We start from the raw sequence: 14546 nt of genomic DNA on the forward strand, positions 1-14546 counted from the left end.
TAAAATAGGTATGCTGACTTCAAAAATAAAATTATATAAATGATTAATGTTAAAATGATCAGAAAAGTCCATTTAGAAGCAACCAAGAGTTTTGAATCGTAAAATTGACCCAGACCCGAACATGAATAGTCAAGTCGTAAAAATCGAACACCAGACCTAAGAACAAGTCGAAAATCGAGTGACATTAGACCCGTTAAGCAAATCCAAGCAATACTATTTACTTTTTACTATACTAAACCGAGCCCAGAATTATGGGTTTACATATTGGGGGTTCTCGGGTGTGCTCAATTCTTGGGTATGGATTGATTTTACTAGACTCGTGCTCGGGTCAATTTCTGCTCAAGGTTGGGTTAATTTCTCTAACCCTCATTCGAGCTTGGAGTTATATATTTTGGTTCCAAATTCTGCATAAATATTTTTTTTAAAGTTATTTTAGCAGTTTTTATAGCTTCCTTAATGTTTGGAACGTTTACCAAATTTTTAAATCATGCATCGTTCCTCTAAAATCTAACATGTTCGATAAATTTGTATAAAAAATGTTCAACGCAGATTTTATGCCTGAACAGATCCTATATTTATTTATGACAGACCTAACTTGAAATTATTCTGATCTCATATACACCTTTTTTGCTCAATTGATAAAATAAGCATAATATTTATTTATTTTAATTCAAATTAAATATTTATAAATGTCTTTCATGTAATATATTGAATATATAATATCAGGAGCATTCTAGTCGTTCATATTGTTGAGTTACGGGTTTCCCATTGTTGAGTTGTTATTACGTTAAATTTTAACCTATTGAGGAATTTAAAAAAAATGAATAAAAAAAATCAATTAAAATAAGCTTCAAACATCTCAATCTCAGCAACGTATAAAAAATTAAACATTGACATTCACTTTAATTCCTTTGTCCTCTCCTATTACTGTTATTGCCTCGTCTTCTAGATGCAACACCATTTGCTGGCATATTATTCCTTGATCTACTAATTGTGCTCCTGGTACCTATATTTCCCCTACTCCTTGATGAATTATTCCTGGTGCGGATCCTGGCGTTGACGTTAGGACGAGGTGTGGGATGAAATGAATAGTCGTCTAGATTTATTTCTTCAGCACTGAACAATGAATTCTGGGAATCGATATCCGAGAAACCACTACGCATAGGGAATAACGGGATATCCATATCTTCGGACGAATCGCTTTGAGTTGATACATCGTTTATATCAATTTCTAATGATATTTCAAAAAAAGGTATCACATCATTGTAAAATTTATTATATCAGTGATAACTAACTGAAGTTATTGGGTAATGAGAAACGTTCATCAAATGGTAAAAAATCTTTTAGATTGAAAAATTCTTTCAATAAAATTGTTTGTAAATAACACCAAAATTTCAATTTTTGAGTTGCCGAAATCTACTGAGAATCAATATAAAAAAGTTTGCCAGAAGGAGGCCCATTAAAAAATTCAAATAATTTGAAAACTTGTTTTTAGATAGCAATAATGTATAATTTTAAAAAATTTATCGAAATTTTATTGTATAAATATTTTATTAATATGAAATAGTGGAGTATATTTGTTAATTTTCAGTTTATGTACACCATATTAAAACATCTTATAATATTACCTGCCTTTTTATAAATTTTATACTGAAATTCATATTTCAAACCCTAAGTATAAATTAATAAATAAAAATATAAAACCTTTTTTTAAATAAATTTAATTTGTTATAAATGATAAAATTAATAATTATCGATAATATAATGACTTGGATGCACTAAATTGACCTTGATAATCAAGTTAGAAAGTTATCCCCAAAAATAGGAGTCATTTAGGAACAATATGAATACAGTACAAATCGTGAAAATACTGCTTGAATCATTGCAAAAGCATTATAAATTGTATAGAAAGAAGAATATCACCTCTTACCAATCATTAATAATCGTTCCATTCACACGTGAATAAAGAGTGTTACAGTAAAATTGATCTTTATTAATTTTTTTGTCTATAAAAACCAATTTTATAAATTCAAAGAATCAAAGGATTATAATTTCATAAATTTTAGACCTTATAACTTAAATAAATATACTTTCAGGTAAAATATTCATATTTTATTTTTCGGATTAAAAATAAAATTTAAAAAACCTTCTATATCACTGTTAATCCATATACTATTTCTGACATCACCATTATCTGGAATGCTCCTCAAATTCCTTCTCCTTCTAACGATGATGTCGCTATCGTTGTCTATGTCGTCTATCAATATTTCTTGTAAATCTCTTCTTGGCGGATTAGTGGGCCTGGGTATATTCGTAATAGAGTTTATTTCCGCGGGAGTAGTTGCTAAATTGGTCGAAGATCTAAGGCCGGATCTTGCAACTTGATGTTAAAAAATAAACAAATTTGTGTTAAAATGAAGGATAATTTAAATGTGCGGGGAGGGAGAGGGTAGGTGAGTACTTGGACATTGAATAATAAAAACTAAATTTCTACTTCAGAAGTATTTTTTAGCTTATAATTAAAAAATAATTATGTGCTCTCAAAATAAAAATATGAATGAACTGGATAAAAATTGATTTTGCATTGAATGCTAAGAGGACAACTTTTTTAAAGTGAAATTAGCCAATTATTACTTGGCCGAAGGTTTCCTCATTGTCCAACAAATATTTTATGTAAAATATTTTTAAATTGGGTATATTATAACTAATTCGATTTTTTTAAAAAATATAGAAATTGGTAGTAATTTCAAATAGCTCGATTTGAGCCAAAATGGCTAACTCAGGTTGAAGATTTTGGGTAAGTATTAATATTTTTAGAAAATGGGGAAGGATTTATTTTACATTATATCAGTTTTAAACAATTTATGATGATCTTTTATAACTGGCAAACATCAATTGCATTACCAAAATTTCTTAAAAAGAATGAATTCATTATAATAATATTTTTTAAAAAACCTCCTCGGTTGTTACGTGAGCCTCTATTTCTGACAGAAGCAGCTGATGTTGAAGCTACATTCGGATTAGGGTTAATAATACTACCTCGTCTTATCGACTATTTTTAAGAGCGAAATAAATTTTAAAAAATTGATAACAAATCATTTTAAAATGAAAGAGAGGGAAATGTAATTGATTTTAATAATAAGGGTTATGGCAATGAACTTGGAAAATATAATTTATTGGGGGGGGGGGGGGGTAAAACAACTTACGCATCATACTAAAATAAAAATGTTAATTTTAAATTTTTTTAAAAATCTACTTATATTGGGAAATAAAAAATAACCAGGGCTGTGAACTAGAGATCTGCAAAGTTAGGTGCAGCCCGAATGGGCTTCGGGCCGGACTTGGGCCTAATTCTAATTAATAATCGGGTTTGGGCCAGGCCCAATATTTTTTAAAAATTTGAGGAGGTTCGTGTCAGCCTTGGAAATTTTTCTAAATATATCTAAATTTATCAATTTTATATTGAATTTTTTATGTAAAATAAGAAATTTTGATTTTATCTATTGAAATTAAAAGCCATATAACAATGTCTTTTATTTTGACTAATTATAAAAATTAATTTCTATATTTAAATAAATTCTGGCCGGGCCTGTAAATTTTTATAAAAAAAATTTCGGGTTCGGGCTGGCATAACTTTTTAAAAAATATTCGGGTTCAAGCCGAGCCTGCAAAACTTTTTTTAAAAAAATTAGGGCCGGGTCGGGCTTGAAAAATTAGCCTCATTCCAGATCACTATTGCGAACCCTCCAAGAGTTCCGGTTCGGGTTCAGTGAAACCTCTCTGAAGCATTTGGCGTCCATAAAAATTTTTAAATTTAAATAAAATGGCTACAATATAAAAAACAATTTTACGAAAAATGTTTTTAATATTGAAAATAACAATTCGTTCGGCGTATAATAAGTAGTTAACAATTATGTTTTAAATATTTAATATATTTTTAGTGTTATTAAACGGCTCAGCCGATTTTTTAAAACGGCTAACTCAATATTTTATAGAGAAAAATATTACGCAGCCTGCCCAATTCGCTCATAGATGGCACAAAGGTCTAGACATTTATTAGCGAAATCTCAAGACTTGGGCTATATTTTTCTGGCCAAATTATTTAGTTTGGATTTTTTTAAATGGCTCAAAACGAGCCGTTTAACAAGATTAAATATTTTACGTTATTTTTTCAATATATAACTTTTAATACTGGTCAAATTTTTTTTTAAAAGTTCGTGGATCTGGTTCAGTTAAATAACAGGGTTCGGGTTCACCCTGGAAATAAGTAATTAATTGTAAATACCGATTAAAAACGTTTAATTAAGGGTTCGGAAACCGAAAAAAAAATCACAATTTTATTTCAAAATAATTTTGGGTTTCATTTTTCAATTCTCTTTAGTATGGTTAAGTTAAAAAAAATAAAAAGGATTAAATTAGAGTATAAATAAAATAAACGCGTCTTCTAGCTCTTCGGGAAGGTCTGTTAATTTGATTAAAGATCCCGTAGATATCATTAAGCACACTGTTTTGGCGTCTCCTATTATTCCTTGTGCCTGAATTTTGTAAAAGCATCCAATCTGGAATTTCATCATTGTCGAACCCAGTGGTAGTGGAAGAGTGCGTGGGAATTACGCTGCTACTGTTGTAAGTATTAGTCAAAAAATCCAGGTAAGTGGAGAGGAAAGATCCATTGCCTGAATTATTAGGTTGGGGTTGGCGAGTACCTGGATATTTGTGTTTATAAATAAAAAATCCTTTTTAAAATTTTAAAAATTGATTCTAGATGTCTAAAAAAATTAATTTAAAGTTAATGGTTACTTCAAAAAAGATCTCTGTAGAATTTTAGTTATTTTATCTCATTGATGAATCCATCATATATAGGTTTATAATTTTTAAAATCGTTAAATCTGGATAAAATTTTCGGACGATCATCTCAAAAATGAATGAAACATGTTATTATTTATGTTGTAAATCATAACAAAAAATTTTAGATCGATATTAGAACACTATATCATATTTTAAAATTTTATATACAAACTATTATAATAAATACCTCTTGCTTCATTTGGTGCTTATTAATAGAATTACCCGAGGCGATAATTTTTATCTGTCGCTGTTATGGGATCCTATCGTTATTATTTGATTAATGACCGACTGCTTATCTGATTTCATCAATTGTGGGGTAAAAGAAGTAGATGGTTCATGCGAATGTAAAAAAGAAATATATATCTCCTCGAAAATTTTATTCATTTTTATTACTTTGGCTAACCACATATAATCGTCAAAAATACACGTGATCAGTTAATTTTATTTACAACCATGGTTTGGCCAGATCTTTTTTCTAAACAAGTGTTTATGACATTTTTGGTGGTTAGTTAGAGTCACAGTACAAAAAAAAAGAGAGAAATTACTGTGAGATATATATTTCTTTTTTTTACATCCCCATGGACCATCACATCCTTTTTTCCTTACCTACAAGTGACATCAAATAAGGATAGTAGATCCATAACAGAAATAGGGTATACCTACAAATTATTGTCTCATAAAATTCTATTAATAGGCGCAAAATGGAATATGATAACGATAAGAGATTTTTTAAATAATAGTTTGTATTATGGGCTGTTACATATCGCCCCAGACATCATATTTGTCATACTTAATGATAATTTTTTATTTTAATACTAATACATATTTATATTAAATATATAATGATTTTAAATATAAGGATATCTATTTATATTTTATTATTTATAAAAATTTAAATAAAGATAAAAACGCTTCTTTGATAAAACAGTTAAATATAAAGGTAATAAACATTCCTAGCATCAACACCCAAAAAATCCCTTCTCAACATTGTTAATTTTTTTTAGTTTATATCGGAAATAAGAAACACTTGAAATATTTTGCAATGTAAAATTCTAAGGGCTATAAATTGATATATAATTTGTAACTCTATCTTAAGTATTTAAAAAAAAACAAGATTTAATGGATTTTTGACATTGAAGGAGTATATCTTTGGATCTGGTTAAGCTAGCGTTCTGAAATTTTGATTTACTAAAATATACAGCACAGATAACTATCATGCTTCGTTAATTTTAGAGATGGACGTCCGAAAAAATTATTTTTTAGGTCAATTTGACACCTTATTATATTCAAAAATGATAGTTGTAACGATTTCTCGTACTACCCAAGGGGGGGGGGGGTCTTCCTGTGCTATATATGAGAATAGATTTATATTAACATAAACAGCTCAACGTATTTTTTTCAATAAAAAAATTTGAATAATTATTATTATTTTCCTTTTATATTTATCAGAGACCCGCAGGCCCAGCCTGGGTACATAGGCCAGATTTTATTTTTTTAAATACCTGGGTCGGACTGTATATTAAAACCAAATATTTTAAATCATCATTTTTAGCTATAAATCGGGCGGGGCAGGAAAATACAAAACCTCGGATGGGTCGAAAAAAATCTCTGATATTTATAAAGATGTACCGATATTCACAGCATCGGCCGTTACTTTAAATTTTAACCGATATCGTCTTAGTATTTGTAATGCTGATTTAAAAAATCATATTTATAAAATAAATGGTACATAGATGTGGTTATGTTTCCACTTTGTTATTTCTTATTCAGGTTTTTTAAAGTAAAATATAGAAATTCTCAACTTGTTTTTATCTTCCTTTTTTGTTTGGTTTTTATTTTTAAAAGTTTAAAAATAATTTAAATAATTATGGGTCAATTAAAAAAATAAAAAATATGTTGCGTTTAAAAAAAAATAAGTATTTACTTATAAAAAGATGACGAACCGACCTTTATGAATTTTTTAACTGAAAAAAACGATTATAAGCTTACAAAAATAACCGAAAATAAAATAAACTGTGTTTGATTTGAATCGTTACATATAACGGTTCGACTCTATAATTCAAACTTTTTTTAAAAACAATTATATAATATGAATGCTTTCTGGTATCACAATCTTCAGTAAAGGGCATATTTTAAAATATTAGATTTAATATCATTAATTGCATTGATTCGAAAAGACTCATGTTTTAAATAATATTTCTTTTCATTTGTTTAGCAGTTTTATTTTACGTAATAGAATCATAAATATTATATTTTTTTAAATAGCAAACTATTTCGGTTTCTGGAAGTAGTCGCGGCTAAATTTTTGCCCTTTAATTTATCCTCCCGCGATTTTTTAAGCTCCTTCCTTTTTTCGTTCCATTCTTTACTAAGCATCTTGTCACCAAGATTGTCCAAATAATTATCTAAAGCCAGGACCCTGCATTTGCTATAGTATCCTTCCCGACATACTGGGCATTCCCTTTTTGTTTGGAGCCAGGTGTCAAGGCATGAGCAGCAAAAGATATGGGAGCAATTTATGGCAGTAGCCTTTTATTTAATTTTAAGATTTTATAGCAAAAAATAGTATATTCATATATAGAATAAGGAGATTTTTACAAAGATCTAAACATAATATATTTAAAGAAAAATATTCAAGAATAATGAATCGATTATAGGACCGTCGGGTATGGTTAGGTCTGGCTTGATTTTTAATTTACCAAAAAAAATTAAAGCGTTGTAATTTATCTTTTTTGCAAAATATTATCTTTAATATAGGCACAGTTATCCTAGATATCGTTATCTCGACTTGAGCATCAAAAAAATTATAATTTTAATTTTTTAGACATTTTTATAGACAGAAGAAAAGGTAATCCCTCTTCTCAAAATAAATTCTACAGCGGGGTAGAGAGATATATTATAATTCGAGTCAGTCCTGAACAAATTAGAAATCCTTTTAAAAAACGAAAAGGTGCCTGAATAATTTAAGGTCTCCATTAGGGAAAGTAAAGATTTTTTTGCCAGAAAACGATGAAATAATTTTATTTATTTTCCAACCTTGATTAGCGTTTCTTGACAAATAACGCATTGAAAATCGTTTTCAATCAAACTTGTAATTTTTCGCCTCATTTCCTCATTATCGGGATTTATCGAGGTTTCAAAATTTTTGAGAAATTCCAACCTCTCATGCTCGCATTGCGACAAATTTATCTCGAGCTGGATCTTGTTGGCCATGAGCTCTTCCATTTCTTTGCGCTTTTGGTCTAAAAATTATAATAGATATACAGGAAACATTTAAAATCTTAAAAATCCGTTTTTGCATGCTCATTGAATTGGGACATAAAGTTATATAATCCCTTCCCGCTAAAATAAATACCCATTAAGGTCCAAAATAAATAATTAAAAATTTAGCATTATTCAAAAAATAATAATAATATTGGCTAATATTTATATTTAATTTATAGAAATACATCTCAACTTGTAAATTGTAATATATATTTTTTTTTTCAAAACCCAAATCCACGCAAGATTGGGATAACTGTTCGTTCAACCGACTCATCTCTTCTTTCATAATACTTCCCTCGTTCTTAATCGCCGTCAAGCTTTTGGTTAAATCTCCCTGAACTTCTAATAACTTGACGATTTCTACCTCCTTGGCTGTGAGATTTATCTGGTAGTCTTTATTAATCTTGGTTTTGTATTCCAATCTTTCTGTCTCGATCAATTTCTATTATATATTTTTTTAAATAATTATATCTCCTTTTAATCTATGTGTAATAAAGCTAAATAACGAGCTTGTCTTAGTTTGTCTTATTTCTGTTTGGTCCGGACTAAAACATTTGAACTAGGACACTCTATTTTGTTTTTTTTTAAGTGTGTATATTAAATAAATATTTTGGCCTGGAAAGAGTCACAAAGACACTTTACCTACTTAAATCTAAATAGCCTCTTTCATTTTAGGGCTGTCTAGGAGGAAGCGATAATGTGACGGCTAAATAGACTACTGTTTAAAAATAAGACGAACCAGAACATAATCTTAAAAATTTAATCAAATTTTGGGTTAATTATAATTTGCGAACATTTGTGAAATAATAAATAAGGACTTTATTTATAAGTTTAATGACAACGATCAAAATATTAATTTAAAACATTTATTTTAAAAATAAGAATTATTTCATAATTTTTTTGGTATTTATTAATAAATTAAAGCCCATAATCGTTAATTTGTTTTAAAAGATATAGTATTGCATTACTTTCTTGAGTAACGAATAGCGTTTTTAGGATTTGTAAAAATATGGAAAACAATTTTAAAAATTCCATATTATTTAATTAATTAAACATTAAGCTTAGTTTTAGAATCACATTCATATACCCAACAAAGTTTTTATTCTTTTTCCTTGGTAATCTTTTCTTTTCTTTCTTCCTTTCGATATTTACAACATAATCTTTTTCAAATTTTATCCGGAGTTAAGGTTATTTAAATTTATATTAAATCACGGGTTGTGTGAATTTATAATATCTTATCTTTGCATTTAGGTCAGAGATACTCAAATAATTAACTCCTACTTATATTAACAATATATAAAAAAAGATAACAATTTTTGCAATGAAGGATATTATTTAGGTTTTATGAAGAAAAAAAATTGAAATATTAATAAGTCCTCTCCATCCTCTGTGCTAATCGAATGAAGTGGTTAAACGGCTAACCCAACAAATATTATGTAAGCCTGCTTTACACATCTATTAAAAAATCTCGAGGCTTGCGTTATAGTATTTTCCCCAAAATCTTAATTTAAAATCGGTTAAAGCAAGCCGTTTAATAACACTGTGGTGTTTAGCACAAGGTCAGAATTTAAAATAATAAATTGCTAAAAATTAATAGAATAATGAGATATATTTATAGAATAATTTAGTACGTTCGAGACACCGACAGCACTTTTTTTGTCTAACCAAGAAAAATATAATCCAAAAAAATATTCTTAAAATTTTTCCCATCTTAATTTCTACAAAAATTATTTCTTTGATTTTTAATTTAAACCTGAATTTTAACGAAGCGCGTCTTATTATCGTTTTTTATTTTCTTGTACTAAACCTATCTATCTCTCATATCGTCGGCCTAGAATTGGAGTGCTCCATTTGCGCAAATGTTTAAAATGAGAAAATCAACATTAAAGTTTAAAATCAAATATAGGAAAAGCTTGATGAACAATTTTGACAGAGTTATAACTTTGGAAAAAATTAATATTTTTTAATCTAGTTTTTATTTTTATATATATTTGGATTGGGTATAAATAAGTTATTATCCACTTCTAACTCAAAAATTTTGAAAATGTCGAGTGGAGCACTTATTAAATTCTAGACCGACTACATTCAAAAAATATAAAATATAAAACTTCATAAATTACATCAATTTTAATTTATTCATTCATAACTCATCGTCCATTTTGATTCAATATTTGATTGCATCCCCTTTCTCTATTATTATAGAATTTATTCTAAAGAGCGTATAATTTATGAAATTCTCACATGATCCCAGTGTATAAGAATTCAATATATCTTGCATTGATCTCTTTAGTTTCACTCTAATAAGGCAGATTTTAAATTGTTCTTATGGTATCCTGATAAATTTTGATTTAAATCAGAGGTCGATAGTGGCCATCCAAAATATTAATAAGTAATGTTATATAACTCTTTTAGTGGATTTCACAGTAAGGATGCCCTATCTTGCTGAATTAACCAAGAAATAATGCATGGATTATTGGATGAAGATGTTGATCTTATCTCATAAAAGAGTTTATTATGCCGTTTATAAAGGTCAGAATTCAAACACCTTTGAACTCATAAATCCTCATATCATTGTGCTCCCTGGATACTTAACATTTCGTTTTAAACAATTAGCATTTAAGGTCTCATTCTTATTTTTTTATTACAGGAACCTTAGCATTACTGTAGTTCATTTTGAACGCAACGATATTCCATTGTTTAGGGTCCATTAACAATATTTTAGAGTCCATTGTAAACTCTCATTATTTTAAAATTCTCCTTAATAAATAGTGCTTGTTATATAGTCTAAATTTAAGATAGGTTAGGAGAAATAATACAAATTATGCCTTATAAGACCTTTAATTATCAGTTAACAAAGATTAGATCTAGATGATCTATCAACTTTAGAAATAATATTTCGGATCTAATTCAATTTCGACCAAAAGTGGCGACTGAACTCTAATAATAATAACAAAATTAATTAATTTAATTTTGAAATTGATATTTTTGAATTTATTATAAATCCAATTCAGACACTGGTCGAAAAATATTTTAAATGTCTGTAACAGAGAGATAATATAAAAGAAATAACACTGAAAAATACTATTTAAGATCATAATGCAAATCGATTTTGCATGAATCGTGCATCGGTACAATTCGAGATATAAATATCAGAAACCTGCAGGAACCATTTGCAAGACCCAGCCCAGATTTTTATTTAAAAAATTATTTCGGTAGGTCCGGGTTTTATATTATCAGGCCCGGATTAAAATTTTTCAGATCCTGCCAAGATTTATTTTAAAATATATTTTATTTATTTTTAAGCCCGGCCGATGTATATTTTAAAAAAAATAAAATAAAGAAGGCCCGTGTACCCGGGTCGGTGTTAAACGGTTCTATAGAATCAAATAAGCAGCAAATAGGATAGGATTTGCTGTATAAAAGTCGACTCCAAATACGAGAGGGTGATAAAATGTAAGTCACAACAAAATGTTTTAGAAAAGGTATTGATTCTATGGAAATTAGAAATATGAATAGGATATTTAAAAAAATATATAAAAAGAAAATAAAAATAATTTTGAAAAATCATGGCATATTTGGCAACTGAGTTCCCAAAATGGAAGCAAAATTGTGTTTAAAAATGTCTGTTTGCATTTTTTGTAAAAGGAACAAAAGTTGGTTTGTTGGTAAAGTTTTCATTTTTTGCCTAGTTTTAAAATTTTATAGATTCTGTTCTGGTGAAAATTGTTCTTATGTTTAGAAAATATAGCTGTTGAATTAATTATATATTTTATTTTCGATTCTATTTATCTTATATTTTTGTATCACGGGAATGCAAAGAGACACAGGTGAAGTTCCAAAAAAGATTTTATGGCCAATTCATTGGGTTTCTAATTGCCTCCTCAGGTGATTTATTTGTAAATTTGAGGATGTTTAGCATGTGAGCTACTCTGAAGCCCTGACTGATCTATAAAAGTTCTCAAGGCATAATATGGCAGCCTTAACTAAATGAACAATTAAGAATATTGAGTAAGAGCTAAATATTAGCTAATTCGGCTCAATCTTCAGGTGCTTTCCAGAGAAAATCAGTTAACTTAAGGCGTTATAATTTATTTGTTTCTTCCATTAAGGCGTTTTAATTAATATTAGTTTCTTCCAAATTTGAGCTGCTAACTTTTAAAAACTTCGAGACCAAAGCAATAATTTTTAGCTAAAAACTTGGTTTAGCCAGATAAAACTAGAGTATTTACCCAATTATAATTAGAAATAATAAATATACTAACACCATTTTCATTAATTTTATCAGCAAGGAAACCTGTTTTTAAGAAATTAGTTATTAGAGATTTTTCAACAGGTAAATTGATTTTTTTAAATGTGCTTACCCCATTGTGTAATATATGGGTTGTCAGATGTATAACAGGAAAAAATTATTTTTAAAGCTATTGGGGGTGTGATACCATTTTTTGGAGGATGACCTATTTAAAATATTAAATTTATGTGGGCCAATTACTGATCCAATATCATATTGAATTTTGTATTCTATAAACATACTAATCGTTTTAATTTATAATGCATACATCAACTCATCTCATATACTATTTAATAGTACAACATCTATAATTTAACTATACCCTAACATAAGTCATTTAAATATATAATAATTACCAGTTATAGTTTATATGCATGAATTTTAAAGTATAAAATATATTATTATTAATAAATCACTTATTTATCTAATAATATTAATTCATTTAAATAATAAACAATTATATTATGAAATTTGCAATTAATTTTTGGTTAAATATTGGATAGGATTGGAAAACTTTTATAATATCGGGTAATAATCGATATTTTAAAAAAGATAAAATATCAGCTTGACTAAAGGCCACCTGGATTTTTTAAATCATACCATCTTACAGCCTTGGTTGGATAGGTCAGGTTCCAGTCCTATAGGTCTATTATGATATATATATATTTCGAATATTTCGAATTAAAAATTTATCTCATTTTTTAATATTAAATTTGGAAAAGAAAAAATTTAATCATATATTACTAACTTTTCTTAAATTTGATTCTTTTGTCAGGACAGATATCAACTCATCTTTAGCCAATATTTCTGATTTCAATTGACCAGCTAAACTAACAAATAAGCTAAAATGTGTAAAAAGTTAAATATATTTTGCATCACAAATACTTCAAATAATTAAAGTTTTTTAAATAAAACTGACTTGGGTTTTATATTTCCAGCAGTGATGTCAGTCAAACTAATAGCTATTGTATGGGCCTGATCTGAACGTATCAAGATTTGATGAGGTTTATTATCACCTTTTGAGGATTTTTTAATGATTGTGGCTATGTGTTTATCTTCATTATTTTCACTATCAGTTTCTACAAAATGTTTCTCAGATGGCGAATCATTTTCAGATATCTTGGTCTCTTTAGTTAGTTTAATCTTTTTGACAGCTGAGCATTCTTCTTTCAGGAGGTTATCAGCATGATTGTGCAAATGTTTTCCAGACTTTGCCATAAATTTATCTTGTTCATTTATTTCAAAAGTTTTAAGACTCTTTATATATTCATCACTGTCAAATTCAGAGGAAGAATCATTTAAAGATCTATCTAATGCTGCTGAAAACTTAAATGGATCAGTAGTAAATCTTTAAAAATTATAAGTAAACTATATAAAACAATAATAATTGAATATACTTGAAAAGGAAGGGTTTAGCCAAATAAATAATATCTTTTTCCTTTAATTCATAAGATTCAAAAGGCACAATTTTCACTTTATTTAGATAGCTACCATTTAAGCTCTTTTATAATATTAATATATTGGTTTTAAAAAAAATTAAATATTGAAATTTTTTAAATATTTATATATTAATAAATAAAGACAATACTAAGTATTATTTAAATAATTAATAAATATATTTATAGTTAGTACTCCTAAATCCGATAATTCCCATTTGCCATTATTATATAGTATGCTAACATGATTTTTTGAAATATTTTTAACTGGGAAAGAATATGTGGCAGTGCATGACCTACCGATTGTTATCTATAAAAAATTTATAAAAAAATATATATTATGATGTTTACCTCTATTTGACTGTTTAATATAAGTCCTTTAGCATCTTCAGATAAGGGTATCAAAAATGCGTGGGCCATAAAATTTCAAATTAAAGACCAACCGAACGATTTTCTTTTTTGGATGGATATAAAAATTAATAAAATTGTTAGGCTGAAAAATAAAAAGGAGAGGCGAACATATAGATTAGATATAGATAGTTAAAAAGGGAGATATATTAGATAGACCTTTTAAAAAATATATATTTTTAAAGAAATCTCAATTATAATTGATGGAGATGTTGAATAAGAAATAATAATATCATAAATATGTATGAATTTAGAATACAATAGAACAACTAGTTTCACCATGCAAACCTGAAGATGAGATG

General features: G+C 27.7%; 1 protein-coding gene across 2 annotated transcripts; it reads right to left on the minus strand.

Moving 5' to 3' along the window:
- Positions 1-693: 693 nt before the first annotated feature.
- LOC135923582 (E3 ubiquitin-protein ligase RNF8-like) lies at positions 694-14297 on the minus strand. Of its 2 annotated transcripts, none has more exons than XM_065458412.1 (13): positions 14188-14297; positions 14033-14146; positions 13798-13901; positions 13320-13748; positions 13149-13230; positions 8341-8554; positions 7885-8090; positions 7119-7377; positions 4438-4706; positions 2956-3052; positions 2147-2380; positions 902-1231; positions 694-799 (listed from the first exon to the last, which is right to left on the minus strand). In XM_065458412.1, exons 1-12 carry the CDS (start codon positions 14254-14256, stop codon positions 903-905), a joined length of 2406 nt encoding a protein of 801 aa, XP_065314484.1. In that variant the 5' UTR covers positions 14257-14297; the 3' UTR covers positions 694-799; position 902. The 2 variants fall into 2 exon arrangements, with proteins under 2 accessions (XP_065314484.1, XP_065314483.1); XM_065458411.1 differs by having other exon boundaries at positions 13149-13242.
- Between the last annotated feature and the right edge of the window lie 249 nt (positions 14298-14546).

The sequence above is a fragment of the Gordionus sp. m RMFG-2023 genome, chromosome 2, assembly GCF_954871325.1.
Source record: "Gordionus sp. m RMFG-2023 chromosome 2, tfGorSpeb1-WG-v2, whole genome shotgun sequence".
Lineage (NCBI taxonomy): Eukaryota > Metazoa > Nematomorpha > Gordioida > Chordodea > Parachordodidae > Gordionus > Gordionus sp. m RMFG-2023.

Coding starts and splice junctions, on each gene's coding strand:
- LOC135923582 (XM_065458411.1), bottom strand. CDS start 14,256: ATGGCCCACGCATTTTTGATACCCTTATCTGAAGATGCTAAAGGACTT. Junction 2,381..2,955: donor CTCACGTAACAACCGAGGAG/GTTTTTTAAAAA, acceptor TTTAACATCAAG/TTGCAAGATCCGGCCTTAGA. Junction 1,232..2,146: donor GATTAACAGTGATATAGAAG/GTTTTTTAAATT, acceptor AAATATCATTAG/AAATTGATATAAACGATGTA.